At 41.1% G+C, this 16,080-nt stretch overlaps 1 protein-coding gene across 1 annotated transcript; it reads right to left on the bottom strand.

The window, feature by feature from the left end:
- Nucleotides 1-1,493: 1,493 nt before the first annotated feature.
- LOC149286915 (sodium channel regulatory subunit beta-3-like) lies at nucleotides 1,494-7,951 on the bottom strand. Its single transcript, XM_089493807.1, has 5 exons — nucleotides 7,897-7,951; nucleotides 4,872-5,035; nucleotides 3,691-3,919; nucleotides 1,964-2,102; nucleotides 1,494-1,557 (listed from the first exon to the last, which is right to left on the bottom strand). Exons 1-5 carry the CDS (start codon nucleotides 7,949-7,951, stop codon nucleotides 1,494-1,496), a joined length of 651 nt encoding a protein of 216 aa, XP_089349933.1.
- Nucleotides 7,952-16,080: the final 8,129 nt, after the last annotated feature.

Below are 16,080 nucleotides of genomic sequence, written 5' to 3' on the forward strand. Positions count from 1 at the left end.
TTTGCTGTTCGTTTCGATCTTAATGCTACATCATTGTTATGTTTTTATCAAGTAAATAATTGAAGATATTATGGCTTCTCGTCTATGGTGTAGAATGTGGTAGACCCACCATATGTGTTGAGACAGGACCCCACAAATATTTTGTTTGCCCCCCCACTCTAAAAACACATCGTCTTCCCGCACACCCAGCCCGTCAACACGAATATCCAATCTCTCAGTTTTATGCGGCAGCGGCTTACAATATTTTGTCAAAGCAGCGAGGTAAAAGAATTTCAAGCAGGAACGTGAACGCTTCTAATTTGCGTCCGTGACTTATTTAAGCCACCAGCGACCTGCCATGTGTATCCCACGTCTGGTGGTCGCCTGACATTAGAGTAGTTTAGTAATTACGCAGCCCTATCGGCAAAGACCTGGCGGGTGGAGGGGGTGACGTATCCTAAATCATTTCAAATGTATCTTCCATCTCGTAAACGGCGGTCTTTACTCTAAATGAAGACCAGGCTGGGTTTGCATTCCAAGTGCCGCCGGGTTTTGGAAAGTATTATAAAAAAAACCGTAAAAACTAATTTGATTTGCTGCCGGAGTGAGCGGGGCCACCGTTAAGCCCCTCTTTTAGTATCTCTAATGGGATATCCCGTACATTTTGGGCATACCAGTCTGGCAAACCCAAGGCACGTTCCTGCGCGACCAAGAATGAATCCCAGCCCTGATACGATGTTACCCGGTAATTATCAGACAAGGTGAAAGGAACACAAAAACAATGTTACAATATGGAGTTCCATCTGTTCAGCGGTGGTTAGTAGTGGATAATGATGCGAAGAAAGGATTATTGACCTCGGTGTTTCATGGAACTAGCCAGCCATGTTGTCCATCTTGAGGAGAACGCTATATGGCCATCACCTGAGGTCCTCAGTCCTTCAAAGCTTGTTACGTACCAGTCATGGAAGCTCGGGTGCCACAGAGCTTGACCGTAGACTTGTAGCGAAAGGTGTACAAAGCAGGTAAGGCGTTTATAAGAGGAAGTGCTAAAGGAAATGGAGTCTTAAATGAATTGGACACTAAAGTGCATGGCTAACTCCTGTTCGTGTGTTCTGGAGAGGTTGATCGGCTTCTTCTTGGCTTTTGACCACCTAAGGAGTAAACACCAAGCAGAAGGTGATTTGGGGTTTGTTAAGAGTGTCAAGACCATCAAATTCTTAACCTTTTAAACGTCAGAGCAGCGATGGTTCAATTGCACGTCCCTGGGGCGTGAGCATCGTGTCTACCCTTAATTATTGCCTTAAATGTTGGAATCCTGCTTTTCAGAGCAATTTTCCTTTAATTGCGCATGGAACGGCGGAGATTCGTTAAGAGGGTCAAAGTGGGGACTTTTAACCTGAAAGGGGTGTATTTATCTCTTACGACCAATGTGTTTTAGATAAATCACGTGACACGGGAATACTGATGGTAGACACTATTTTTAGGGTCTATCTTACCTTCGGTAAGGTGACATCTTATTCCACCACAGGAACTGAGCAATTCTCCTTGTTTTCTGACGGAATCGCTAGATAATCGGTTCTAAAAAAAGTAAAATAGAAGAAGCAATTGTTCCGTAATTAGTATTTTTATTTTTTTTTTATAGCTTTTTCATTTTGTTCTTATAAAGAAGCAAAACCGTTTCCAGAATACAAGCCCCTCATTTGACAAAAGATTTGAATATTATATATTGTTGACATGTATCTGACGGCAGTGGTTTGGGTTTTTGGGGCTGTTTTACCCAATATAAACATTATCAGCCTTTTGTTATAATATACTAATATTTGCTAAGCTTGACGTCTCCCATGATCGTGGTTTTATGTTGATGTCCTGGGAGTGAGTTGGCAGGTGACCGCTAAATGGTGATCCCTCCACAATGACCCACGTGACGGGGACACGTGGCTCTAGGTAGCAGTGGCGACTCAGCCTCTCGTAAAGGCAGACTTACATACTTTCCTGCGTGACTTCTTCTGCTTTAGAGATCTTTCTGTAGCAATAGCCAATTTCTACCAGCAGCCACACGGTGAGGAAGGCCAGGAGGATATACATCATAATTTCTGAAAGCACCGATGTGAAATCTTCACTGTCTGTAAAAAAAAAAACCAAACTTAGCGATAGAAACGGAACTCCAAGTATCACAGCCACTATGATTGACCCACCATATTCTACAGAGGATACAGAAAATGGCTGCATTCATGATTTGGGCACAGAACCTGCCGGCAGATCGGCCCCATTCGGCCCCCATCTAGTCGCCCGTTTCTCCTGCTGTAAATACTCGAACCTTAATCAGTCGTTGCCACACTGTATTAGCCTCTACCATTTAAGCTGCGAGGCTGTTCAACTTATCTGCCACCCTCTCAGTAAAGTAAAACTTCCTTCCGTTCCATCTCAGTCTCTGACCCTCTAGTGTTAGATTCCGGTCTCTTGTTGTAACTTTTCTCGTCCTTTTAAATAAACTTCCCTCCTGTACTTTGTTAAATCCTTTATCTATTTAAAAGTCTCTCTCCCATCCCCCTCTCTCCTCCAAGTTGTACATATCAAAGGTCCCCCAGTCTTTGCTTATTCTTATTTCCCAACAATTTTATAAGAAATATTACAGAAACATGTATAGTGAGTCACAATGAAGAGGTTAGGAAAGGACGCGCATGTGTACAGAATATACAGCCATGTAATAACGGCAAAGCGAAGAGTTCTCTAGCGCCCCCTGGTGTGACCCGAAAAAAAAGTTGTTTCCACTTAGCCTCATTTTCGATGTATCTGGGCACAGAAGTCTCTCTACGGCAGAATCATCTCGTCTATAATTTACAGCTGCGCTCTCATCCCAACGTCATCTTTTATTTAGCGGCTAAATGTCCATTTTGGGATAAAGATCAATATGGCAGAAATTCAAGCTTTTTAACCAGTTCTCAGAAAGGCATCTTGGTACCTGGCCAGACGCTGAATGATGTCATTATTTTACTTAAAAAGCAACTCGGGGGAGATGTCAGTAAAGCTGAAGCGGATGACACTGTGTCAGAAGCCGCTATTCCATGCGCTCCGGCACAAGCGACTGGGATGCGATTATCTGTTTTCATCCCTTTGGGGTACACTGACTGTTACTGTTGATTATAGGCGAGGAGGTTAACCAAGAGGTTTGGGTGGTTTGAGAAAATAGGTGAGGAGTTGGTCCACTAAAAAGAAGGGATTGAACCAGGTATCTGAGAGAGGAGCGCCTGGAAGCAGAAATGAGGGAGGGGTAAAAAAATGAGAACCAAGAATGTGAGAAGAAGTGAAGGGTTAAAGGGGCAATCCATGGTTAAGTTCAAGATGGCGCCTTCTGTTGCTCTATTGGTTTGGACAAACACCGTCCTGGCCAGGCAAGTGAACCCCCGAGGTTTTGGTGGGATGGATTCGTCATGGTGTCAGCTCAGCCCCAGTAAGGCATGGGCATCTCGCCTATTTCCCAGCTAGGCTTTGGCAACCGCCAGCCGGTAACGGATTTAATACGACGAGTATTGCCTGATTTAGAAATATTTAATACGTGAAATCAACTGAATGGTCAACAACCTAAAAACAGCGTATAACCATCGTATATTGATCTTTACAGCACACGCTCACAAAAATGTCTTCCCAGATTGATCAAAACACACTAAATGAAAAAAAAAAACCTAAACTCCTATAGGACATGGTCCTCACCTTCCACCGTCACCTTGAGATCAATGCTTATGTTGCTTTGGACTACGTGGTTATGAGTCTCGAAGCGTAGGATGCGCGTCACGTTGCAGGTGAAACGTCCCGAATCGTTCACGGTCACGTTGATTATGGTGATGGAAACATCCTGCAGATCCCGGCTTCCGTTCCACGAGATTCGGCCTTGCATGGAGCTTTTACTTTCCATACCCTGTCCCCCGGAAAACTCGTATATCTGGGGTGGGCAAGGGAGAATAGGCCAATAATGTATTTTAACCAATATTAAATAACGTATTTAATGTCATATATACCAAAATTAACTTCTGCGATGTAGGTGAACCCCTTACTGCATCTCCCAGACATTGGCTTGAAGCTTTGTCAGGCCCAGAAGATACAGAACCGCAATCAACTCAGAACCTTCTTCGCTCTCTAGGGTTGGGGTTACCCAACACTTGCCCCTAATCCAAGGTAAATTATATATTTTAGGAATTGTTATAAGATGATCGAGACACCAAAATACTAAGAATACTGAATGGAGATGTCCCACACATAGCTAGGAGGACATCTCTAGAAACAAAGTGTGCATGGAGTAAGTGGGGGCATCCCTGCCTGCATCACTACTCATGACTGCCCCCAGGATGACGCTCTGGGTATTAAAGAGGGTTATTAAAAGCTCATTTCAGATAGACGTTGGCTAACAGCTTTCCTGGCCCAAAATGCGCATAGCGATTTTAAAGATATATTTGGTCAAATCCAAGCTTTGTAGAGTAATTTGAAGACGAGGATATCCTTTTAGCTTCCCTACTATTTCCAACAAATAGAGCTTCTCAAAACAATAGGTAATTGGGTTTGGAGTATAATGGGCTCCCTGCCTTTCTTCATTAAATAAACATTAATATTTAATCACAAACCTATCAGTTTTATTGTGTTATCACACTCAAAAGAGAGGCGTAAAAGGCATCCGACGACCAGCGGCTCCTGTTGACCGATGGGTGGCTTCGACGTCGCCTCAGCCCACTATCCCAGAGCCAGGAGAAAGAGTATTTTGGAAAACATTGCTAATCCTTTAAGGGGCAACACTTTGGCCATCTTTTTTTTCTGGATGTCTACTTTATTTAACAGACTCGGAAATAACTTAATTTCCCTAAAATAAGTTAAATAATTAAATAAAGTCATGAAATACGTACAAGGGATTCTTCCCCGCCGACCGGTTGATAGAACCACTTCACGGTAGTGATGGCCTCAACTTCTTCTCTCTTCATGCATGAGATACACCCCAAGGTCATGTTCTTTCCCTGCACAGCCTTCGTCCCCGAAGGAACTTCAACGCACACCGGGGTGCACAAGCCCACTGCACGGCATCACAAAGAATGGAGAGAGAAGGGGGGATTTAACGCCGCATGGGGTATATTCGGGGGCGACACAAAAAACATCCCAAAATAATCAAAAGAAACATCACAAGCGATACATGACATGGGATAAATGGGGAGGAATATTACATTTTAAACATGAATTGAGGTTTCTTGTGGGATTGAGAAGAAGTCGTAAAGAGTTATTTAGAACATAAATTTTAGACATAAAACTACTGCTTTAGAGTGTTTGGAGTAATAATCCCGTTCTTTCCCGAATGACTGTCCCTTGTGGCTACCATCGTTAGGGATCCTCGCAGACTCTCGTGGCCCTTGATTGAAAACAATGTATAAAAGAAATTCTAAAAAGTTTTATATAGTATAATAATAATAACAACACTATTTATGTTTATTCCCCTATTTCTGCATATATGGGGGTAAAATAATTCTATAATATAATAACAACACTATTTATGTTTATTCCCCTATTTCTGCATATATGGGGGTAAAATAATTCTATAATATAGTAATAACACTATTTGGGTTTATTTCACTATTTCTGCATATATATCGGGGTAAAATAATTCTGAATTGCTGTTGCTCAGGGCTGAGCAGGAGAGACGTGTCTATCCCAGATCTCAGTGGTGTCTCTCTGTTCGGTGAAATGTGTTGGGGGAGAAGGGAATCTTCCAGATCCTGTTCTAGAGGTGTGGGAGACGGCATCTGTTTCCAAGCAACAGCTAATAAGACGGCGTTAGATGACATCCAAGACCGGGAGTCAAGGCATCTTCAAATATCAGCGCTAGCGACTGTAAATAGCGGGGGGGGGGAGAAAAATGTCTGCAGAGAAGGGGAAATTAGGTGACTGTTGGGAAGATGTTTTCATTTAAGGCCTAATTGTAAGCACGACATTCGGGGGACTTTAGAGAAGAGGTCGCAAATATCTAAGGCTGGTCTGATGACCAACAATTTGCCTCCCAAAAACTTGACATTAATTCTAAAAGTATAAAAATGCCTAAAAAGTACAAAAAAAGACAGAGCTTCCAATCTGTCGCATTTACATCCAATACTGTAAGATATTTGTTATATGTTTTTGGGCATTCATCTGAAGCTCCTCCTACTTCCTGTCTGGAACACCAGTTATAAAACGTTTACAGGCAGCCAATCGGGGTGGAGAATCGTAGTCAGATGTAACTCAGCAGAAAGGGGGCGAAAAAAAATGAATAAACGTCAAATGTATTAAGTTATATTAATAGTGTTTTTATCAGGCACCTCTCTGCTAACAGGTTCAATAACCGCCTCTCCCAGCCTTTCCGCCTTCAATAAAAGTAATAGTAATGCTGGCAGATGTCGGAGACCTTCTGCTGGGAGGCTGTTCCACTTATCTACCACCCTCTCAAGAAAGGTGCAAAAAGAAAAAATAGAATCTGAAATGAGGGTAATTTTAAAGCCAAACTGGCTGACATTTAAACCCTTGAGTATAAAAGACCTACGCAGTGCATGCGCCTGGCAATTAAATGGTTAACTGCACTCCTGATAAAATGTGTTTTCGTGACTATATATAACCAGAGAGATAAACCGAGGAGACGTCGAGCTGCGTAATCACAAGCCAAGTGTGGAGTGGCCTCTATTATTATATTATAACTGCAAATGTTGGCCGAATCGCTCGACAAGCGCCGGTGTTTTAGATAACCTGGTGACAGTCAATAAATTTCAATAAATTCATGGGGTTTTTTTGGGGTGGGGGGGGTGAAGACAAGTGGAACAGCCTCCCAGCAGAAGTGGTAGAGGGTCATACAGTGAGGGTATTAAACATGCATGGGATTGGCATATGGCTCTTGAATCTAAGACGAGACCAACGACTGATTGAGGTTCGAGTCGTTACAGCAGGAGAAAAGGGGCGACTAGACGGGGGCCGGATGGGGCCGATCTGCCAGCAGGTTCTATGTTCCTAGAAGTCTAGATCTTCTCCAATTGACTCAACTCGGATTGCTGGCTTCAGCGTTGATTCCGTTCTTTGGTTTTATGGAGGAGATGACCTCCTATAACTAGACTTTTGGGGTGGATCATGGATTGGAAACCACTGTTTGTCCTTCTATTTCTGGAACGCGGTCCAGCTTCACAGATAAAACATCATCCAACACCTGTTTTTTAATCCTTTTAACTCATTAACTACAAGGCTCTGCACATAAATAATAATTCCATATAACATTTCCGCTCATGTGCGGAGGTGACCAGCTTCCTACAATGTCATCTACAACTCCCATCAAGCTCAGGGTTACCAGAACGTGAGTTGCAATTCTCAGCGACTAGAAAGCTTCCAGCTACAGAGCATCTTCCATCTTCTCATTAACCCCTCGGCCCCTCCTTAGCGGGACGTATACCCAGCGCTGTCTGCTTCCAATAATATAGAATTTTGAGCATGTAAAGGAGCTGTAACAGCCGAGCGCTGCCTGGGATTTATCGGAATCCTGAGAAATACCAATTGGAATCTAATGTTACTTATTTACGTTCCATGTCAAGGGGCTCCTACAAGTCTAGAAATAACTGAAAACACCCAAAATTCACAATATACAGTATTTCGTGTCCACCCCAATGTCTAATGCCATTTGGTGCAAAGTCAGAAGTTATCATTTTTTGATCTCTTTAAAAAAAACAGAAATCATTGCCTGAATTATTGTTATTCTTCCAAAGTTTATATATATATTTATTATTTTAAGCTCTGCTTTAATCTAACTTTAAGATGCTTTGGTAATTTTATGAAATGTTGCCATTTTTATGAAAACCCCAGAAAACAAAGAAGAAAATCCTTTTCCCAGAAGCCATATATTTATATTATATATTTGCAGAAATATACACGTACCCATTAGCAGAGCAATGAAAGATTCGGTACAGACAGAGTTCTTCCATGTTGCCATCTTCACCTCTGATGGCTTCAGCAAGGCTTCCTGGGTGGGGGTATCTTCAGGCTGACCAAGTCTTAAGGGTGGGATTGGAGGTAAAAGGGGCAGATGCACTTATATCTTCACATCTTCCATGTTTTATTTCTAAATGTGGACCCTTTTAGAGCTTGTGAGGTCCTTCAGCACCTTGGAGAGCCCTGGTGGCTTTTGGCTGCTGGAGATCCTCCCAGATGATCCAGTTTATTGTATGGAGAGAGCTTTAGGAAAGGGGACTCGGTCTGCTTTGTGTCTGGGCGTCTTAACGATGTAGATCCCTGGAGATCAGGCAGCCTGTAGATCCTCCTCACATTGTCCAAGCAAATGCAGAGCTCATTCCTCCATCATTCTGGCCACACATGGAGAGCCAAGAAGATTCTGCAAGAACACCCAGCATCCGTTCCGTGAACACAATGGGTAATTCTAGATGTATGTGATGGGGAAAGAAATAAGAAAAGTGTCCACTGGGTGGCAGCAGGGAGTCAGGGCTGGTCGGAGAGTCATGAGTCATCCTGGCTATTTCCAACATGTACAGGGAGGGGGGGTAACTGCATGTGATGTAGGGGGGCATCAATAATACAGCACAAGATAGCAAATCAAATATTTATACAATCATGGGGGGATTGCAAGAGTTTGCAGACCTTAAGCAGGCATTATAGCAGATAAACTGTGTCTATGTCTGTATATATATCTGTATGGGACTCTTGCTAGATCCCTATGTCTGGGTAGGGTATAGGGATAAAGGCTGCTGCAGAACCTCTTTATAGGTTGACTCTTTATTGTTATTAATGTTTAACGTTAAACGCTCTGTATGGCTATACGATACTCAAGAGACAACATGAACCTTTTCAGACAATGTGAACTGATGATAGCCGATCAGGGTGTGCCCCTAAGAGCAGTATATACTGTATATATATATATGTGGGTAGGATGTCCAGCAGTTGGAGGGGGGGAATGGGGCGTACTGGCCCCCGGAGAGATCCCAGGTATGGCTGTAATGTATGCCTGGGGTCGCTCCTGGGAAGGAATACTCTGCGCGGAGGTTATTAAGTTACTCTCCATTCTCGCTCGTGTTGTTTGTCTTTTTTTTTGCACCTGACCCACTCTCGGAGCTGAAGAAATCGATCATACGATGCGATTACAAGCAGAGCTGTCTGGGGCAGGGATGGAGATCTCGTTCCTCCCTCACATCTGCTTCTGGAGGTGGAAGGTTGTGCGACTCAACTCCAGCACCCACCTTTTTACCCCATGAAAATTAAGCCCTTGCAACACTTTATGCCTCGCCATTAAAGCCTTTATATTTATCTCCCCGTGGACTTTTCCAATAATTGCATTCTATTGTCTCCAAAATTAACATATTGCTAAATATTTCAGGACGAGTAGATGTCATAAGAACAAATTAATAAGGGCTCTCACCCAACCATAAATATAAATAATGCCATCGCACTTCAACCAATCAACACGGGACGATAGCCACCTCTTCTCTTTAATATTTAATGGATGCCTTTTTTGGTTTAAATATTTAAAATTTAGCTCGGCACATAAAAGAATAAAAGCCTTTGGTTGGTCTCGGCTTAGATTCAGGAGCCGTACGTCTATCCCATGCATGTTTAATACCCTCACTGTATTACCCTCTACCACTTCTGCTGGGAGGCTGTTCCACATATCTACTACCCACTTAGTAAATTAAACTTCCTTCCATTCCAGTGTTAGATTCCGGTCTCTTGTAACTTTTCTCCTCCTTTGAAATAAACTTCCCTCCTTTATGTATTTAAACGTCTCCTCTTTCTCTCTTCTCTCCCCCAAGCCAAACATATCGAGCCTCATCCAATTAAAATGATTTATCGTATATCTGCTCTTGTTCTCTAATATACTTTGTTTCCGACACAATTTCTGTAAAGATTTCGGCCGACCGATTTTTAAAAGAAATAATCCAAATAGCCTGAATCAAAATTAAAAAAAGTTTTATCACAATATAGTGAATGATATTTTATGTTATTTTAAGAGCAGATCGGAATTTCCCCCGTGGCCCCCAAAAATACAAACGTGCCAGAGAGTGAAAGGATGGGGACCGCGGGGAGCCTGCGCGCCAAATTGACATTGACTCAACCTACATGAACATTTAAGGGGACCCTGTCATGCAACCCCATATAGGGGGGTCTTAATCTGATGTTGGGTGTGTGTGGGGGGTTATGGGGCAAAATTAATTCACAGGCACTCCTTGACTTTCACATGGTTAATTTGTTCAGGGCAGATTCTGCCTCTGGTTGCTATGGTTACGCTCGAGCAATTGGGTCAAATAGAATCATTTAATTCATTTTAAAGTTGCTCCATAATTCCGGGCAAAAAAAGTGGCAATCCCCGTGCTATCCCCGGGCCAAGGATTCAGAACGGCTGCCGTCTTTAGGAGCATCAGAAAGTCTCAACATCTTATCGTCCTTGATCTGGACACCTAAAATTTTGGAAGGAATGGGTATTATTTAACAATAGGCACTTAAAGGGTTAATGCTTCTTTGTTAATGACCTATATATTGGAAAGTCATAATTTAGGCAAAAAAAAAAAAAACGAAACAAAAAAAATTACCGGATTTTGAAGGAATTAAGCAACCAAAGGACGTATTCAACGGGCGATGCCCCATCCCAGCGTGTGTAACGGGGGTAAAATTATCGGCGGAGACCCGAAAATTCCTGTTAAGAAGTGAAAGCTATTGGTTACGATATAGATTTCCGTGGGGGTATGATGTCATTGTGCGGGGTCCTCTGTTTACGTTATAAGCACAGCCGCGATCATCGCTGTGATGGGGGTAATGAAATCCATAGTCGCATGGAGTATGTGTATATATTAATGGGGTCCGCCAGCTACCAGATTTTAATAAAAAAAGGAGGAGAATCTGGAAATAATTTACAGTATGAAAAAAAAGCTGTAATAACCCTTTCAGTGTCGAGGAATGAATACTAGATTCCTCCACCATGCGTAGATCCCTCGCCCAGCACTGAGGAAGTTAACAAACCCACACATTATCACCCCGTGGCCCGCTGCCCACTCATGTAATCAAGTGACGCAGCCCCCCGCAGGGCCGGTGATTTCCTTGATTGGCGTTCGTTTCGTGTGACATGCGGGTTGGGGCAGTAAACTGGTTTTTTTTTTGTTGTTGAGGATTTTTATTGAATGCTGGCAGCGGGTTACGATTCAATGCATCTGGGACAGGAATTCCCCCCGCGGCCCCCCAAAATACAAAAGTGCCAGAGAGTAAAAAGGATGGGGACCGCGGGGAGCCTGCGCACCACATTAACATTGAATCAACCTACATGAACATTTAAGGGGACCCTGTCATGCAACCCCAATACAGGGGGGTCTTAATCTGATGTTAAAGGGGAGGTCCAATTGAAGAAATATTTTCCCAGGAAGGATTCTTACACACAAACCGAAAGGGGAATTAGCGGTGCAGTCACCATAGCAACAACATGTTCCAATGGTGCAATCACCGCAGCAATAATATGTTCCTGCTGATTGCTCCGCATTATAAGTCCTTAAAGGGTTAATGTTTCTTTGTTAATGGCCTATATATTGGAAAGTCGTGATTTGGGCAAAAAAACAAAACAGAATACCGGATTTTGAAGGAAGCTACCAAAGGACGTATTCAGCGGGCGATGCCCCATTCCAGCGTGTGTAAAATTATCGGCGGAGACCCGAAAATTCCGTTAAGAAGTGAAAGTTATTGATGTTGCCTTAATGACGTTTTTTTTTAAAATAATGATATAAAAAAAGTTAATTATGTTAAAAACCCTTTAATATCCAGCCGCCTAACGCTTTATTACAATCATTCATTCTTATGTTAAAAATAGTATCTTACGGATGGAACATTTAATCAAATTCTTGCTTTTATTAGAAAAAAAAAGAAGGTCAAACCGCGCAGCCTGGAGTTGGTTAACGAGCCCACCTGAGACCGCGGAGATCACGTGAGCGTCCCCCCCGTACGGGGAAGTATTTTTAGCCCACGAATGGAGGAGAACAACGAGCAGGTGCAGCTGGAGATTCGCTGCTGTAAGCAGGACTTTATGTGCTCCGTTCGGGCTGAGAAACGTCAGATCTGGTAAAAACCAAAATTATTTTTTTAATGCTTGGTCAGAATTTTTTATTTTTTTTTAAATGCATTTATTGCCGTTTTTTTCAGAATGGTAAAGGAGATAAAATCTGGATGGGGTTCGGAATGCCGGTGGCTCCACATGCTACATATTTTTTTAAAGCGCTACTTAATTCCCACAAATACATGCATTTATATAACTTTTTATGTGTCATTTTTGCGTTTATGAACGTTTTAGGCCAGGCTACATGGAGCCATCCAGGGAGGTTCTGAGGACTTCAGACAAATATTCAACAGCGACGGGAAACAAAAATAACCGGACGGAATGGCGGATAAAATGAAAGACTGTGCCGTCACATTGGGCTCGGAGCTTGAATAACGTACGTTTGCTGGTGACTCACAGGGGCTTTGAAGCCGCGCCGTGCGCCATCGTCTTAATGACTGTATTGACGCGTTTTACAGGTAACCCCCTACACAACAAAGTGACGTGCGTAACGGGGTCGGACTTCACAGCAGATGCAGAAGGATTGTTAATGTGAGATAAATGCTACAAACAACTCTTAATCCTTCTAAGTGTTCGCGCTGCGGCGTTAATATCCACTCGATTTTGTTTGCCGGATCGCCGTGGTTTTGGGCACCTTGGGCATTAATAAGAGGTGTGGGAGGCGTGCAAAAGTATAAAGGCTGCAGTAATTTCAGAACCGACGTGCCTCAACGGAGACACCGGAAATATTTACCATGATTCTACCCCCACCCCCATCGCCTCTCTCCCCATCCTTCACGTGACTGCCCTACCTTCATCATATCTTCTCTTCTCAGCAATAGACCTCCCCTTACCCACTCCCATTACTCTCTTCCATCTTTCCCGATATACAATCTGTGATTATCTAAGCTAATTTTGCTGATAATAATAATAATACAAAATAAAAACAACAATAATAATAGCAATAATAATAATAATAGTAATACAAAATAATAAACACAATAATAATAGCAATAATAATAGTAATAGTAATACAAAATAATAAACACAATAATAATAGTAATAAAACAAAATAATAAAAACAATATTAATAGCAATAATATTAATAATAGTAATACAAAATAAAAAAAACAATATTAATAGCAATAATAATAGTAATAGTAATACAAAATAATAAACACAATAATAATAGCAATAATAGTAATAAAACAAAATAATAAAAACAATATTAATAGCAATAATATTAATAATAGTAATACAAAATAATAAAAACAATATTAATAGCAATAATAATAATAATAGTAATACAAAATAATAAACACAATAATAATAGCAATAATAATAATAGTAATAAAACAAAATAATAAAAACAATATTAATAGCAATAATAATAATAATAATAATAGTAATACAAAATAATAAAAACAATATTAATAGCAATAATAATAATAATAGTAATACAAAATAATAAACACAATAATAATAGCAATAATAATAATAGTAATAAAACAAAATAATAAAAACAATATTAATAGCAATAATAATAATAATAATAGTAATACAAAATAATAAAAACAATATTAATAGCAATAATAATAATAATAGTAATACAAAATAATAAACACAATAATAATAGCAATAATAATAATAATAATAATAATACAAAAAAATAAAAACAATATTAATAGCAATAATAATAATAATACTAATAATAATGTTAGGTTAGTATTAACTCGTAAGAGTCTCAATTAACATGTAGGCTGGTTGTGATCGGTTATGATCAAACATTTTAGGAATTACCTTCTGGCTGCCCCTGAAGTGACCGTGAAAACATAAATTCAGTAAAAATACTCAAATATGTTTATATAAAATTATATTTAGGTAACAATTTGAAAGTAGGCTATATTTTCTGAAAATGAAATCTTAATGTCATTTTCTCAAGACACTGCTTCTATGGGTAGACACAAATTCTTGTGGATTTTACATTTATCTGATTTTGAAACCTGATCAAGTTCGTCCACCAGGTGGCAGCTCAACCTAGCACTTTGTGACGAGTTATCATTTAGTGAGAATCATATGATTTAAGGAAAATAATTATAGTAAAACGTGTGTGTTTACTGATCAGTTTCTTTTGTTGATTAATCTACATGTGCTTTTGGTTTAGAAACACAATCACATTAAAATATTTTTTACTCAGAAGATGGCAGATAAGTGGAACAGCCTCCCAGCAGAAGTGGTAGAGGCTAAAATATTGAGGGAAATCCTACTGCAATAGCGCTACAGAATCCGCTTTTGTTCCATAAATAAAAGCCACATCGGCACCAATCAGCTTCAAGCTAACTGCCGATGATCTAATTCGAGTTGGTTGGTCTGGAGAGCTCTATTGAGTTCAATGATAATCTGGGTCAACTTGCCAGGTCCCGAAGAATCGAGTTGCAGTATTTTTTAACTCAATGTTAACTGATATTTAGTGAATGGAAGAGTTGAAATGCTTTGACCTTCGACATGAACTGTGACCAACTTTACCATCTGCTTTGGAAAACAGATGACCCCCCCCCAATTTTAGCCAACTATGTCCGCTTAACTTGGGCCATCCATCTCGATTGTCAACTAGACGCATCAAGAATCTTTGTCAATAGACCCAGACAGTGCAGAATAAACCGTATCTGAGCTACCTATTATGTCCAGTAGGTGGCAGACATAAAATATGTTAGCTGATTATAATTTTACATTGAATGGTTGAACGTTGCATATATTATACGATTTTATATAACGTTAACATAGAAACAAATAGAAAACATGGCGGCCAATAAATCTCTCGTAGTCTAAACAGATGTTACTCAATGAACACAAGAATTCTGCAGGGTTTAGGGCTTTATTTCAACCATCGCACATCATTGCCCCCTGTCAGCTAAAGGGTTAATGGAGTTATCGGGTAAAGTCACAAAGCCTGCGATTCCCTGGAAGAATCATCATGGCTTTCTAGACTTTTGCCCCATTTCCTAGCAAACCTGTTTATTGTTTTCAATTCTGCTCCATTTACTTCTAATCACCACGGAACCACTGACCGCCAGACCTGTTATATCTGGAATATTTATCACTGATATCATCCGGCCCCCGTCTAGTCTGCCCGTTCCTCCTGCTGTAAAGACTCAAACCTTAATCAGTCGTTGGTCTCGTCTTAGATTCAGGAGCCGTATGTCTATCCCAAGCATGTTTAATACCCTCGCTGTATTAGCCTCTACCACCTCTGCTGGGAGGCTGTTCGACTTCTCTACCACCCTTTTTAGTAAAGTAAAACATCCTTACATTACATCCAAGCCCCTGGCCCTCTAGTTTTAGATTATGGTTTCCTGTTCTTATATTTCTCCTTCTCTAAAGACATTGAGATATGTGATGAGGGGGGTAATCCAGCCTGTAGCCGTGTTTGAGGTATTTGGGGTTTTTTTTTTCTGAGATTTTACCAAAATCTCTCCAATTCGTAAACTCTAATCCTAATGTTTGAAAAATGTTTGAGGCCCCTGCCACGTCTGCCGACGGTTCCATAACATTGGCCACCTCATCTCTAGTTTCCTCGCGCAATTTAGAGGCAGCATCGACCGGGGGAACCTAATATTTGATGCACCATCCCCGGGGAACTCAGTCTATGCTGGTGCAAGGACCCTTATACATGAAAGGCACGTATCCTACCCTAGCATGACTCGGCATGCGTTGGGTAATGTCGGAAAAAGCCTGGGTATTTATTTAGGAGGATTTTGAGATAGCCGCCATCTCATAGCCTCTCACGGCATCTGATAACGCGCACCGTCCCGCTCTCCAGTTCTGTTTGTTCGCGGCACTCAAGGAAAATGCAACACTTTGGAATCCCCTCGATGGGTGGAAAATGCTCACTCGCTTTCCGGCCAAACATAAAGCAGGAGGACTCTATAGGGGGCAATTATGTGCCACGAGTAATCAGTGCCAACCGACTAAAAAGTACAAGTTTGAGGACCCTGGTTTGGTGACTTGCCAAGTGGAATCTTGGAGACGTTCTATACTTA

This window comes from Sceloporus occidentalis, unplaced genomic scaffold, assembly GCF_023333645.1.
Source record: "Sceloporus occidentalis isolate IW3139 unplaced genomic scaffold, rSceOcc1.0.p SCAF_66, whole genome shotgun sequence".
NCBI lineage: Eukaryota > Metazoa > Chordata > Lepidosauria > Squamata > Phrynosomatidae > Sceloporus > Sceloporus occidentalis.

Bases quoted from the DNA above. Each gene is read 5' to 3' on its own strand.
- LOC149286915 (XM_089493807.1), bottom strand. From the start codon at position 7,951: ATGGCAACATGGAAGAACTCTGTCTGTACCGAATCTTTCATTGCTCTG. The intron at 3,920-4,871 runs GTACGTATTTCA...TGCCCACCCCAG, and splicing joins TCGGCGGGGAAGAATCCCTT to ATATACGAGTTTTCCGGGGG. The intron at 2,103-3,690 runs GTGAGGACCATG...TTTTTTTTACAG, and splicing joins TCTCAAGGTGACGGTGGAAG to ACAGTGAAGATTTCACATCG.